Below are 14,415 nucleotides of genomic sequence, written 5' to 3'. Positions count from 1 at the left end.
TCTTTAACTTCTTTTTTTGAAATGATTTTTCTTTGCTAAAATACTGGACAAACAATGGAACAAATGGAGAGAGAACTCAAACCCCAAAACACCACCAACTTAAATTGATTTGTTTCTGTGATAAAGTATTAGGCCATATGAATAAGTTGGAACTGACAGATGTATCTCAATGATGCCTTTGATACTGTCTCATGTGACATGAGTGAACTAAGGAAATCAAGTTTACATGGAAGTAGTGTAAGATGTAGGAACACAAAAATGATTGTAGAAGAGTATTCAAAGGATTTGGCATCTTTCTAGTTCTAACGGGAGGAGTGAAGAGAGGCTGTGTTAGGTCTCAAACCATTTTAACTGGCTAAAGTGATGGCACACAGTATGTACATTCTGACTTTTGGTGGGTGTCGATCTAGAGGCCTGCAAGTGTTGAGAGACAGCATTGGAATTTAAAATGATCTTACAGTGTTGGAGAAATAGCCTGAAAGTAGTAAGTACAAAAATCCCCTGTTAAGTGGGAATAATTAGTTACTCAGATGTCAGTTGTCTTTTTTTCAGAAAAATATTGAAGAACATGGTAGATGTTGAACTGAAGCTCTTATCTTTTGCTGACCAGTTGGAAAAGATCCACGTATGGCAGTAGCTGTATAAGCAGGAGTGTTCACTGTAAGGTTTATAAAGTATCAGAGAATCATAGAATATCTTGAGTTGGAAGGGACCTATAAGGATCATTGAGACCAACTCCCTGCTCCCCACAGGACTACGTAAAACTAAACCATATGACTAAGAGCATTGTCCAGATGCTTCTTGAACTCTGACAGGCTTGGTGCCATGACCACTTCCCTGGTGAGTCTGTTCCAGTAAGCGACCAAGTAGTTCTTCCAGTTGACTCTGGTGCCATAAATGAAGCTGTGAGTCCAGATTTGAGGATTGCATTTCAAAAAAGATGTAGAGCAATGGGAAAGAGTCTAGAGAGGTGAGGTGTCTGCAACAAGAAATCTGTGAGGAATGACAGAAGAAACTATAATAGTTCAACCTGCAAATAAAAGTCTAAGGGTGGATGTAATAACTGGTCTTATCATCTAAACATATCTAAAAGATTATAAGAATTAAGTTGACCTCTTAAGACTATGATTTTCAATGTTGCTATGCGGGTGTAGTAGTTCTTACTGCTATGAATGACCCAGTGTCCTGAAGTAATAAATACAACTTTCCAGAAATGCAAATGAGTTCTCTCTGGGGCTTTGTTATAACATCTGGCAGTTCCTAAGTTTCTTTGTGAATCTCTTTGTGAGATTCAAAACGTTCCTGTCTCAGAAAGATTACTCCAGCGGCAGTATGCCCAAGCACTTCTCGGTTGCCTTTCGGTAAACAGTTTCATTGTTTGGATGGTGCTGCTTAATGTGGCATTGTCTGTCCTTATTTTCAAATTCATATGTTCTCAAACAATAACAACTTTCAGATTTTGGGACTCTTCTAATGAGAACCTCTCTGAGTGGGTCCCTAGCTGTTGCTCTTCACTCAAAGAGGCTCTGACAAGGCTGTACCACCCTCTACTGAGATGCCTTTGCCTCCCTGAGGCCTCTCCCAGAAGCACCCCCAGCTGTGCATACGGGGTGCAGGGGAAAGCATATTTAGGGAACACGGCTGCTCTTGGCCGTTAAGAAAATGCTTAGAGAATGAATGTTCACAATGTCCACTGATTCTTGCATTATTATTTTATTAACTGCTTAGGAGTATAGTCTTGATCCAAAATGCTAAGAAAACATAAGCAGCAATTCATTATAATTTGCTGCAGTTCTTGAATGTGATTGTTGCATGCCTGTTTAGTCTGTTAACTGTCTGCAGCCGTTGACACACAGAATTGCAGTACAGAAATGTTTTATGTCTTATATTTGAGTTGGATTTTTCCAGCTTGCGGTACTGTAGGTTCACTTCAGAATTAGCATCCTCTTGTGAGCAAAGTTTAGCTGGGACCCACCATACTGTTTGTTTATTAGGACATTAGCTGCTAGATCTGGAATTACTGTTTTCTTGTCAGAACAAGAAAAAATTGTTTTACCTAGAATATACAGTAACCCGTCTATCAATGTGCCTTCTTTGCCACCTGCTACTTAATTTTCTGTACCTCTTGGGGAGAGTTTGGGGACACAGAGTGTCAAAAGAACCAAGTGATGTTGCATCTTCTGCTTTTGCTACCAGCTGGCTTGAGGAAGTAAGGGTATTGGTTACCATGATGCTGTATGTATGTGTCTCACTCTCTTAGTAGTATAGGCCTTTACTAGAGCAGAGTGCAGGAATGAAAACAGCTGCTGTCTTCCACATGAAAGTGGGACTGGTTCTCATTTACCCACTTATGGGATTTCTGTGATGTCCCTGATAATCTGTCATTGTAAGTAGATGTTTGGGGTTTTTTGGGGTGGTAGAGGAGATAAACAAAACTTCTAGGTGAACTTTGTTCATTTTTTAAAAGGATTGTGTTATGGTCTGCCACATTGAGGTACTGGATGATAAAAACTCAAGGTACCTTTCTGTTCTGCATCCCTTTTTTATTGCTTCTTTATAAATACATATTCCATTCAGAGCTCTTGATGCATTTGATCTGTTTAGATCCATAGGTCCATATAACTTGCACAGAACTCAAATCGCCTTCCTTTGGGATGAAAGGTTGTAGGAATTGCTCAGGGCCTCAGGCTGCCTGCCTCAGGTGAAGAAACATGTCAAACATCAGTATTCAGGCACTTACTGCTTCTGTCTGACTTCAACATATTACTGCTGGGCACTTTGCCTTTCTCCTTTATTTTTTTTTCTTTTGAATAAAAACATCACATGTTCTCAGGCCACAAAGTATGGTACCCAGTATATTCTTTGCCATTCCTTTTGCGTATTCTAGGAGTTTTTGAGATTCATAGATCATTCAAACCAGACTGCTTTAAGGGGTCAGTAAACAATTCTGAACACTATGAAATCCTTGTAGCCAAACAATAGCTTAGTTAAAAACAAACTTAAGAAGGCTTGTATTTCTAATTTACAGTACATTCTGCCAAACGTTGGTCTTGGATTAGGTGGGCTACAATATAAAGCCTTGTAGGCTCCACTTAAAAGAATGAAAAAAGTCACTTCACCGTAAGAAAGACTCAAGGTTTAGATTTAGGAGCCACTGCTCTCCAAAGTATGCTTATGTCCAGCTCAGCTTTGTTGGGCAGACAATTTACTTTTTAGTTATATATGTAAGTAAAAACACATTTCTTGTTTCTATTTTAAATTGCCACAAATACAGTTACAATTTAATAGTTTTCATATTTTAGAATTAATGTTTTATTCAAATGAACCAGTCATCACTGAAATCTTATTTGAAAAAATGAATTGGAAATGTGACTGTATACAGATAACTCTAGAGAGTGATTTCCCCCCCCCCCCCCCCCCCCCCCAGCAAATACTTTTAAAAGTTGTAAACTCATGTTAGTAGGATGTAGTAGAATTTTTCTGGCCTATGCAGTGGCTGCCGCTATTGTCCTAATTTAAATAAAAATCTATCAAGCAAAGTTAGATTTGCAAATAGAAGGATGACAGAAGATATTCTGATCTTCTTGTTACGTTTAAGCCTTTTAAAGATTTTTACCTCGACTGTTTTAGAGTAAGGTTGATCTACTGGCTTAATCCTTGTTTGCAGAGCTAATTAAACTTGGTGTTATTCCTTTAGGATAGAGTTAAGCTGAATAAACCTATTGCAAACCAACTTTAGAAATTTTATGTTCTCCTATTTGTTTTTTAAGGATTTATAAATTATTTGCCTTGGTTTAGCAATGATTTTGTGCTTCTCCAAAGTTGTGCTAGCTATTTGAGATGACAACACAATTTTGATGAACGGTGACGATCAAATATGTAGTCTCAACACTTCCAGCAAGTAAATACCAGACAATTATCACAATAGCAGAAGCTGGGCTTTTAATAATGGTATCTTGCAATGATTTCCTAAAGTAGATGTCCTCTGTCAGGATGGTGGCTTTATTAAAAGCAGATCTGAATGCTTGCTAGAGCTACCAGTGCAGCTCAACAATAGTTGGTAGCTCAGATGATTTCACGCTGCAGGCAGCATTTCAGTCGTTAGCCTGTCCTATGAGCCCATCCCTGTTTGTGATTAAACTAAAGATCCTTGAAAACTGCAAGACTTAACATACTGAACATTTTTTCTTTTTTTGGGAAACATCACTTGCTCTTCCTTCTCTTGCATCTTAGTTCATTTCTCCTAGCTAATTTACTACTATTTAAATTCTGCATGCTGAGGATTAGTTCCTCCAGTTCCTTCTGTATAATAATACCTCAACAAAGATACTGTAAATCTCCTTTTTCCCACTTAACTTATATAGTCCTATAAAACATCTGGATGTAAAAATAACTTAACTGCTTGCTTGCTGTCTGTCTGCCTGAAAACAGTCTGAGATTCTGGCTGACCGGAAAACGGTCCAAGTTTTTTTGTTACTGAACGTGTGGGATCTGCGAAGGTATCGGCTTAAGTATCTTGGTTTTATTTAATATTTTTTTTAGAAATTACCTTTAATTGCTGTCACCTCACACACTTACAGAGGAATGGTCAGCAGTTCCCTAGGAGGAGTTTTTAGTGATGGAAATGTCATGGAGAAGAATTGCAGTAGAGAAAGATTTGAGGAGATGCAAATGGGGAAGTGTATTGCAGCCACTAAATCAAATCCACACGGGGATCTTCCCTCTCAGGCGTTTCTGTTGGGTGCTGGGGGCACAGTGTAAATGCTGACATCCTCTTCCATAATGCTGTAATGGCTGGAGTGAAAAACCGCAGGAGGAAAATGGAACTTTCTTCGTTCAGCCAAAAGCATCATTATAATAATTTGAGCAGAATTAAATATGTGGAACAAAAAGTGTGTGAGGCAGGAAATGCAGGCTGTCTTTAAAGACTCTTAGGTTTACTGAGACGTTTTAATCCCCCTTGCCTTAGAGGGGTAAATGTTGTGAACAGTAATGCACTGTCTCAGAGTGCTTAGAGTTCCTCCAATAAAAGTTTCTTCTTTAAGGCATTTTGTATTCGAGCATGGGGGAAACTGTTTGCATTCCAGTGTGTGAGTCCACATGGGCCATGAATGGAAACTGCTGATGGTTTGAATTCATCTGGGAACGTGTGCCAAGAAGAAACATTACTGTGTGAAGAAATCTGCATGTACTACATGAAGTTGTGCATGTACAGCCAGCATCTTTTTTTTGGTGGGTTTTTTTATGAGGTGTTTTTGCTGGAGAATGGGAAAATGGACTTATTCATGTTCCTTGAGCAAGTCTTCCATTTTTTTTTTTTTTTTTTTAGTAAAATTAACAAAAAGATTACATTATGTCTGCTTTTGAAAAAGAAACACTGGAATGTTTTACTTGAGCACAGGTCTTTTGCATAGATCCACCAGTAAATATGGAGAAGGTTGCTTATTTAAATCTAACTGGTGATTTTTTGACCTATGAAAAACAACTTCATCCAAACTATACTGACAGCTCAATCTCAAAAGCCTGTTTGCACACAGGCACAGTTAGTTGTTTTCTTTTTTAAATAAGTAGGCCTTTGTGGTTTGTGCTAGTGTCAGTTTCCACATTAGATTAAGCAGGCCTGTCAAGTATGCTGCATTAGATTAATTGCTTAATTCTGGCATCTGAGGCTGTTGTAAACCCAAGTATAGGGAATAGAAGGATCACAGCTTCCTAGGCAGTGAGCACATGCTTTAGTTGGAGGTTCCAGTTACAACATTTGGTATCTACTGCATCTGTCTGTCTACAGCTTCTGGTGGGTGAATATAAAACCAGCTTAATCATAAAGCAAATAACAGCATGCAGCAATAAACTGCAATATTTGATTGTTCTATGTCATGTCTTCTGTGTCTCTACTGAAATGGGAGATTTAATACGTCTTGGGATACCGTTTTGAGCTGGACTTTAAATAAAGTTGGATTTGTATGTTGATTGTGCATAAAAGCACTTGCATTAAGAGAGAGATGTGTGTATACATTGAGAGGTATGTTAATCACATCTCCTAGGTTTTGCATTTATTTTGGGTTATTGTGTATGTGGCAGTCATTCTAGTTTCATGCTTTAAGTTGCAGTGCACATATGAAGCAAAATGATTTGGGAAATCTATGAAACAGGATTTGGATAGCATCTCTTGTTTGTTTGGCTTGCCCTCTTGTTCAGCAGTCTTATCAAATGCAGCTATATACAGTGAGACCTATTGCTTGTAATATCCTTAAAGTAAATCTTGAAGTACTATATGAAAGTTTTGAAGCTATAAACCAGTAACATTTTCTGCTACAATCAACTGTAGGTAAGGAAAACTTACATCCTCTCTTAATCCAGGAAGCTTTTACATCACTGAGTATATCTTAGAAATCACACTTTATTTTGCCATGTGTGAACCTCGAGAAAACATCTGAGAACATCTATTCAACAACTCAGTTGCAGAATTAACAGCATCAGATCATTGCAAGCTGGAGAACACTTTTTCAGTTGGATGTAAGTTGAGTATATTTTTACATGACAGCATTTGTGTGTGTTTTCCCAATAAGCTATTTATTGAAAATTCTTTAAGCATGCAAAGGTCTGAGACTGAAGTTGTTTTTGCAAAGATTATCAGTCTCTATCTCAGTTAGGAGGAGATTTGTGTGATTAAACCCATAGTCATTGACAATGGCCTTGAATTTAAAAAAAAAAAAAAAGAAAAGAAAAGAAAAAAACAACAAACCAAAAAAAACAAACCAAAAACTAGTTAGAATGTGCCAACAGCTTACATGCTGGTATAAGATATGCTGCAAATATTTTCATAACATAGAAGAGGAGAAAATTGTGGTGTAATGAATGTGAAAACAACCTTTTCTAAGTAACTAGCAGGTAAATTTATTCTTTTGATTCTGTTTTCGTGTTGATATATTTGTTGTTAAAGGATAGGTAACTTACATGGTAGGAGTTGCGTAATCATATCTTTTCAGGAGCTGTGCTTTCTTTCTTCCTTTGAAATTGGACTGGATTTTTCTTTTGATGGGGCCCTTTTTTTAAATGCAATTGATTTTTGGAAAGGTGCGTGTAAAATGTCTTAATGCTGAAACTCTTGCATACCTCTTTATTGGTTAACTGAAGTATACTGTTACAGATTATTTTGGCAGAAGATTCTATTTTTATTTCAAAATAGGTAGGTGGTGAATTTGATTTGGCCTAAGTTGTGCTTGCTCATGCCTCCACGTAGGCAGCTCTTTATTTTTTACCGTTTTCCTGCCCTTTTCCCTATCCTCTCTCTCTGTCTCTCTCCAAGATAAGGAAATATCATAAATAAGTGCCAACAAAATGTTGAAACAGCAAGTGTTAAGACAATTCCTTTGCTGATAGTAGCACACTAAATAGTGGATCCGTGACTCATTTGGCTTCATAATCCAATTTGACTGGAATTTATCTATGTTTTCTAATAGTTAAATTGTGGCAGATATCAAGTGATCCCATAGACAGAATTTCTGGCTTCAGTAGCTGAGACCTGAAGATGATCTTATACTAAGAAAGCTAGGAGTTCAAAAAAGATCTGTGGGCTTGAAAGTCTTAATAATACAGAGATGTGGAATTTCATCTATGTCTATTGGAGCATCATTGTATTTGAACAATGAAAAGGGCCATTCAGCAGTCTCTATCAGTGGGACCTATGTACAGATTTCAGTGCAGAACTAATTGGAGTTACAATTATGGTGGTGTCTACATAAAGAGCCTGTTAATGTCCCCTCTGTAACTGAGTTGTCCCTCCTTCAGTTAGGTTCCTCTGTAAGCTGTGGCCAGACGGACCTTTCTTTTGCAGGACACGCCTGAATAAGCAGCTTCCCTCCATCTCCCTCCCTGTTCTCTACGATTTTTTTTTTCTCTCTCCAAATGTCTCTCCTAAGTTGACTGTGCTGTTTTCTTATGACATGCATTGAGGAACTGACCTGGGTCGAAATTATTTAGCAGAAAAGAGGAGGTGTGGTTTTGTCTGTGTTAACCCCAATGGTTTCTCTGACACTGTTTCCTGTGCACTTGCCCAGTTGGTAATTACAGAGGAACTGAGGGGATGAGGTGCTAAAGCTGCAAAAGGTGCAGGAGCTGCTTAATCAAGTACTGTCACCAAGAGCAGTGCTCCTGAAGGAGCAGTCTTACCGAGTCTGAAGCTTTCTGTATTTTCTGTGAACACGACTTGTCTGCCAGCACAACCACAGTGTTCCTTCCCCGTGCCCTTGCAATGCTTTCCCTCTCTATGTGGATGTCCTGGTTTCAGCTGGGATAGAGTTAATTTTCCTTCTAGTAGGTGGTACAGTGCTACGTTTTGGGTTCAGTATGAGAAGAATATTGATAACACACTGATGTTTTCAGTTGTTGCTAAGTAGTCTTTAGACTAAGTCAAGGATTTTTCAGCTTCTCATGCCCAGCCAGCAAGAAGACTGGAGGGGCACAAGAATTTGGGAGGGGACACAGCCAGGGCAGCTGACCCAAACTGGCCAACGGGGTATTCTGTGCCATGTGACATCATGCCCAGTATATAAACTGGGGGGAGTTGGCCTGGGGGGATGGCTGCTCGGGAACTAACTGGACATCGGTTGGCGGCGGCCAATTGCAGTTGTGTGTCACTTGTTTTGTATATTCCAATTCTTTTATTATTATTATTGTCATTTTATTATTGTTGTTATTATCATTATTAGTTTCTTCCTTTGTGTTCTGTTAAACTGTTCTTATCTCAACCCTTGAGTTTTACTTTTTTTCCCTGAGTCTCTCCCCCATCCCACTGGGTGGGGGGGAAATGAGTGAGCGACTGCGTGGTGCTTAGTTGCTGGCTGGAGTTAAACCATGACAGTGGGACAGGTGAGTTTCCCTCCAGTTACCAGAGAGGGAATTAATGAACTTTTTATGCAGCATGAAGTTACAAGGTGTCTCTCTGAGAAGATTTTGCATCATGCTGGAGTGCTAGTATGGACAGCTTCTGCCCAAAATAAGTTGAGCTAGTTTAAGAGAATTGAAGAAGCATGGAGAACAACTTCTGTGAAGACTCTTAGAGACTTCGAAAATTCTGCCTCTAAGTGCGTGAAATTATCTTCTAAATTCTTTATATCACTAAAACCTTTATTTGAAGGTCAGAGCTGGTAATGCCCATGTAAGTTAACTGGACTTTCACATAACTTAGGGGTTTCTAATTTTTTTTTTCATTTATGATTTTATTTTTTAGAGAGCAGCAGTCTGCTATATCTGTGATCTACAATGAATGCAAAATCTGCAATCAGCAAAGAAATTTTTGCCCCACATGACGAAAGGATGCTGGGAGCTGTCCAAGTGAAAAGAAGAACAAAAAAAAAGATTCCTTTCCTAGCTACTGGGGGTCAGGGTGAATATTTAACATACATCTGCCTGTCAGGTAAGATTGATTTTTGATATCCAATTACCTGTTTAGTTTTATCTTTGATTAACTGATTAGATGTTATCCATACCCATAAGGAGCTGGGTGAGTCGAATATTAATAATGTAACCAGAGAATTATGGCGCTTGTATCTTTAATCTAAGAAACCACATGCTCAAGGCTATTAATATTTATACCATATAATAAATGGAACAGGTGGTTTCATTGTTTAAAAAAAATTAGGTGTTCGCTCACGTCATAGCTGCAGAGTATGAACAAATAGAATATTTGATAACAGTCTTTGCTTATTGAGGTTAAGATCTTTCTTGGAGGGATGAACTTAACATTGTATTTCATTTTAATGCCCTGAAATTTTTTGTTTGAAGCAAATATGTTTGCTGCTTCTTTTCATATTTGCCTGTGTATGTTACCAGCTCGTTGGGAACTTAGGCAACTTTCAGCCAGAATATTTTCAGTTCATTGAATGGAACAGTGGTGCTATGTGTCAGTCACCTGACTTTTAAAAAGGATGAAGATGGAAATACTTGGATTGAAGGAGAAAAGGATGTATAAAGACACATTTTGTGAGAGGTCATGGGGAACAGGGGGAAATTATCTATGTGTTGCTAATGTGTTCAGATGAAATTAATTTGAGTTTCTCCAAGGTTAAACCAACACTCGTGAGAGTCTAGATTTCAGGAACAGGGTAGGTACTAGGTGTACGATAGTTGGCTTTATTTTTTTACCCCCTCTAATAAAAGTAAAGGTCCAATTAATGTTTTTAAGTGTATAAATGAAACCCATTGATTGGGTACTTGTGGTTAACTATGGTATCGTAGGTTTTTTGGCTGGCTTCTTTTTTATGCTTTGAATACTTTCTGTTATTGTAGTGAAATTTACCTTAATTTAAGATCATGTCTCAAGGCAGTTGGAAAGCAGTTTGTGATCTTGATTTGCCTGTGGTTTATACCTGTTTTCAGACTTAGAGTGGAATTCAGTTGCCTGGAGGTAGGCATTCAGTGCAGTTTTAGGTTTGCAGCCCATTTTTCAGGTAGCTCCCTAGAAAGGCAGAAATCCTTTGTTGTTTCTATGCCTGCCAACTGAGTGTGTGTGAATATATTTGGTATCCTAGGGTAATTTAGTCACTTAGGTTTTTAGGCATATCAGTTGCTCCCTTTGAGCATATGCATCTTACTGGAAGTACAACTAGTGGTCAGAGGAAGAAGTGGTCTGTGAATCTCAGAAGACTGCAATTATATTTGGACTGAATGGAAGATAGTGTTTCATGGAATCTGATTTTTTTTTTTTTTTTTCCCCATTGAAAACTATGTTAAAACTTTCAAAATATAGGAAGTAAAACCCAGTGACTCTACTACTGGTATAAGACATTACACACCTGCACACAAAATGTACATTTATTGAATGCTATTGGATGAAGTCTTATATGTATGCATATGTACAAATGCTTATGTTAAAATAGAAGGTACAGAGTATATGCATACACGTACTGAGGACAGCAAGACAAAACAGAAGACTTCTCATTTCTAGCAGTGTTCTGCTTGTCATTCTCCCCATATACAAAGCTTCAAGGAAGGGTTTAAAAATTGATTTACCTAGGCTTTTCCCTAGACTTGTGGTTGGGATACTCTTTTTGGATGTAAGGATTGCAGGTTTCAGTCCTCTCAGGTTGCAGAGGAAACTGAGTCTAGGTCTCCCATCTCTTAAAGAAATGTTCAGATCACTAACTTTTTGAAGCAAAGGTCAACTCTTCTTCCTTTGGCAGTCAAATTTTTCAAGTGTTAGTCCAATTTTTTTTCTAACTCTCTTACTTTAAAGAACAATCCTGTTCTAGGGCTGTGCAGTCTGTTTTGGAATACCTGGGTGTTTGATACCCATGTTCATGAGGAAAGGTTAGAGGTGTGATGTGTGCTTACAATTTTCTGTAGGCTAAGTCTATTCAGTAGGTGGAATTTTTTTTTTTTTTTTTTTTTTAAATTGCTATTCTGGGGAACCTAGCCCTCTTCCAGCTCCCCCACCCCCATGTTGATGTGTAGCAGCTAACACGGATTTTAAGAGATTGAATGACCTTGGACACATCTGATGTCTTTCTGCAACAGGATAACATATTATGAGTAAGGAATAAAGAGCAGACGTCCTGACTTCAGCAGAGTTTCTCACTGACAAGGAGAAGCATTCAGGATCCAAATAAAATTATTGTATGGTGGGCACCGAAAAGCTGCATAATTGCATTGGGAGAGCCCTCATGGGTGGCTCACTATTAATGGAGTTTTGCAGGGATCTGAGACCAGTTGTTTTATATACATTTATAGTTTATATTATGGAATGTACAGTATGATTGGTAATTTCAGTAGACAATGAAGTGACTAGGGAGAGGACTGCCTGGATGTGTTTGTGTTTGAGGGCAATATTAGAGTTCCAAACAGTCTGATCAGAAAGATCATGCAATTCAATAGGGTCAAGTGCAATTCATTACTTAGTCAGGAATAATCAATGGCAGAAAACTAAGGGGTAGGGAACAACTGTTTCTACCACTGTGGTTAAAGGAAATGTGACAATGATAAACTATGGTTTTTGCTAATCCTGATGGCTGTGAAGCAATAACGGTTTTACCTGCAGCAACAAGTTGTGTTACAAATTAAGAAAAAGTTTTCCTTTAGTAAGGGTAAGTTAATGTGGGGATGGCAGTTTAGCTTTGTCCCCAAACGGTCCAAGATGAACTATATCTTGGGATAACAGAATATACAAAGTGACGTTCCATTTTTCTGTGATGCAATGAATGAGACACAGTGGTGGCTAGCTCTGGATTTTAGTTTCCACTTCAAGTGACCCGTGCTTTAATGCTGAATGTGCAACATCTATCTCGGAAACACCTTTATCAGCCTTTGACTCTTATCCTATTTTTCCCAGGTTTGTGATGTATTAGGTAAATGTAGTGACTGGAATATGTGTTCTTAGTTTCCTTGGACTAACTCAGTTTGGCCTTTGCTAAAAGAATTTGATCATTTACTGTTTAGAACTGAATTTCAACTGTCAGTTGAAAAAATACACATAGAAACTGACTTGCTAAGGGACTTATAAATATTTGGGAATACAAAATATCCTGCTTAGTTGTAGTTTCATTCAAGATATGGTACAGAAAATGAAACATTAGCCATTGTGATAGCTGCTTTTGTTTACTGCTCAGTTTGTAACTGACAAATTGTACGAATTGTTGTAATCAGAGTTAAATGTTTTCCTTTCTGTGTTGAATTGAAAATACATTATATCATAATTGTTTTCTATCTGCATTTTTGTAAGCATGGATAGAGATGCTGAGCAGGGAGAATGCAATGCCCTCAGGCCTCAAAGGGATGGGATAGTGAAGCATTAAGAGTCAAACATTGAAGAGAGCAAGATGGGAGAGTAAGAGAGATTCTTCCTTAAAATTTGTATTTGAAGTATGTACTGGATTTTTTTTATCTGACAATACTAAATACTGAATTGGTTAGAAGGTGATACTCGTTAATGCTCCAAAAGGGTGTACCTAAAGTCTGTCATCTGAAACTGGAGACAGGTTAAGGTAAGAAATCTGAAGCAAGACTGCTTCCCAGACTACTGGAAACTAAGCAGCTGGGTTACCTGCAACCTTCTAGCCCGCGCTAGTGGTGGGGCTGGCCAAGTTAGGCTGGCAAGCGGAGCCAAGAGAGATCTTTTGAGATTTATTTAGCTGAAGAACAGCAAGAAGGGAGTAGACAGATGGGAAACCCAGAGGTGGGGTGGCTGTAGGCAGAACAGAGAAGATGAAAACTGGGATTTTTTTTTTTTTTTTAAATGTAGAAGAGGATTTAACACAGAGAAAAGACAAGAAATTCAGAGCTGAAAGTGGATATTTGTCACCTCCTCCACACTAGCAGACCTAGTGACAGTTATTGGATCAGATCTAAGTTTTAATTTTGTCACCATTGTCTTATATAATTGAAACATGATTGTTTAAAATAGTTCTTAGCCTTATTTAGAATTCTGAATTAAGTATAAAATACTTAAAAGGTCACTTCAGAAATACAGGACATTGGCAGTCTCTCCTACTTGCTTGTGCACAGTTCTGTGTGTGTTATTTCCTTTGACACCCTATCATTACGTTTTTTAAGTAACTTCTAATATTTAAAAAGGTTTTTAATATAGTGCATTGGAAGTGTTCCAGTTTGTACATATGGATGTGGCGTTGACCTTTCAGGGCTAAAAATCTATTGCAGTTGCAGTGAACTGAATGAACCAGATGGTTCCTTTTGAACCTGAATTCCTGTGTGTCATAACACTCTCAGCTTAGCTGCACCACTCTTTCTAGTCCTTCTGCTGAAAAGGTTGGGATTTGACTGTAAAGCTGAAGTTATTTAAACTTGGAGTGGAACTTTTTCCCGCTGTGGTTCTGACTTTAATAGTGTTCTTTCTTTGCCATCTCCAAATTAAACTAACATATTGCCAGTTCAGAGGTTTTTTTGGATGGCTTTTATGCAAAAGTACAATCTATCAAGAATGGTGCTAGAAGAGCCAAAAGGAAATGCAAAGAAATAGTAAGAAATAATATACAAAAATAAGATGTACATGCAGGGGGAGAGTGTGTTGAGTTTTTCTTCCTTCTTTAAAATTTAACCTTATTGACCATGCCGCAGACTTCTTCAAAAGACAGGCAGTAAATAGCTTAGAAAGCTATTTGCAGTTACCACAGTAGGTTTTTGAAGGTTGTTTTACTTCTGTTTCTAAGTATACAGAGAGGCAGAGGCTCCACTTATTAGCTTAAATAATCCTGTGAATATCCTCGTCTGTGCTCTTACAGCACACTTACTTCAGCAGATACCTAGCCACACCACTCGGTTACACTTCCAACATGAGCTTTTGTATTCTCTTTTTTTGCCTGTAGAGCCAATGGTGCCGTAAAGTTGTTTTTCAAAATATGAATTTGTTGTTCCTCCCATACTGGCTGCTCATGGAATAGAATATTACTCAGGAATGACCTA

The 14,415-nt window shown here is 38.1% G+C and overlaps 1 protein-coding gene across 3 annotated transcripts in view; it reads left to right on the top strand.

Moving 5' to 3' along the window:
* The window catches only part of STXBP6 (syntaxin binding protein 6), a 119,983-nt gene that overhangs the window by 28,316 nt on the left and 77,252 nt on the right, over nucleotides 1–14,415 (top strand). For all 3 annotated transcript variants that reach the window (XR_008234481.1, XM_052782515.1, XM_052782514.1), the window contains exon 2: nucleotides 9,233–9,418. Coding sequence is in view for 2 of the 3 variants with exons in the window: in XM_052782515.1 (XP_052638475.1) it covers nucleotides 9,265–9,418 (154 nt within the window). In the remaining variant the exon portion in view is untranslated. The remainder of the gene's footprint in view (nucleotides 1–9,232; nucleotides 9,419–14,415) is intronic.

This window comes from Harpia harpyja, chromosome 3, assembly GCF_026419915.1.
Source record: "Harpia harpyja isolate bHarHar1 chromosome 3, bHarHar1 primary haplotype, whole genome shotgun sequence".
Lineage (NCBI taxonomy): Eukaryota > Metazoa > Chordata > Aves > Accipitriformes > Accipitridae > Harpia > Harpia harpyja.
The sequence above is the reverse complement of the archived record's forward strand: the minus strand, read 5'-3'. Positions and strand labels throughout refer to the sequence as shown.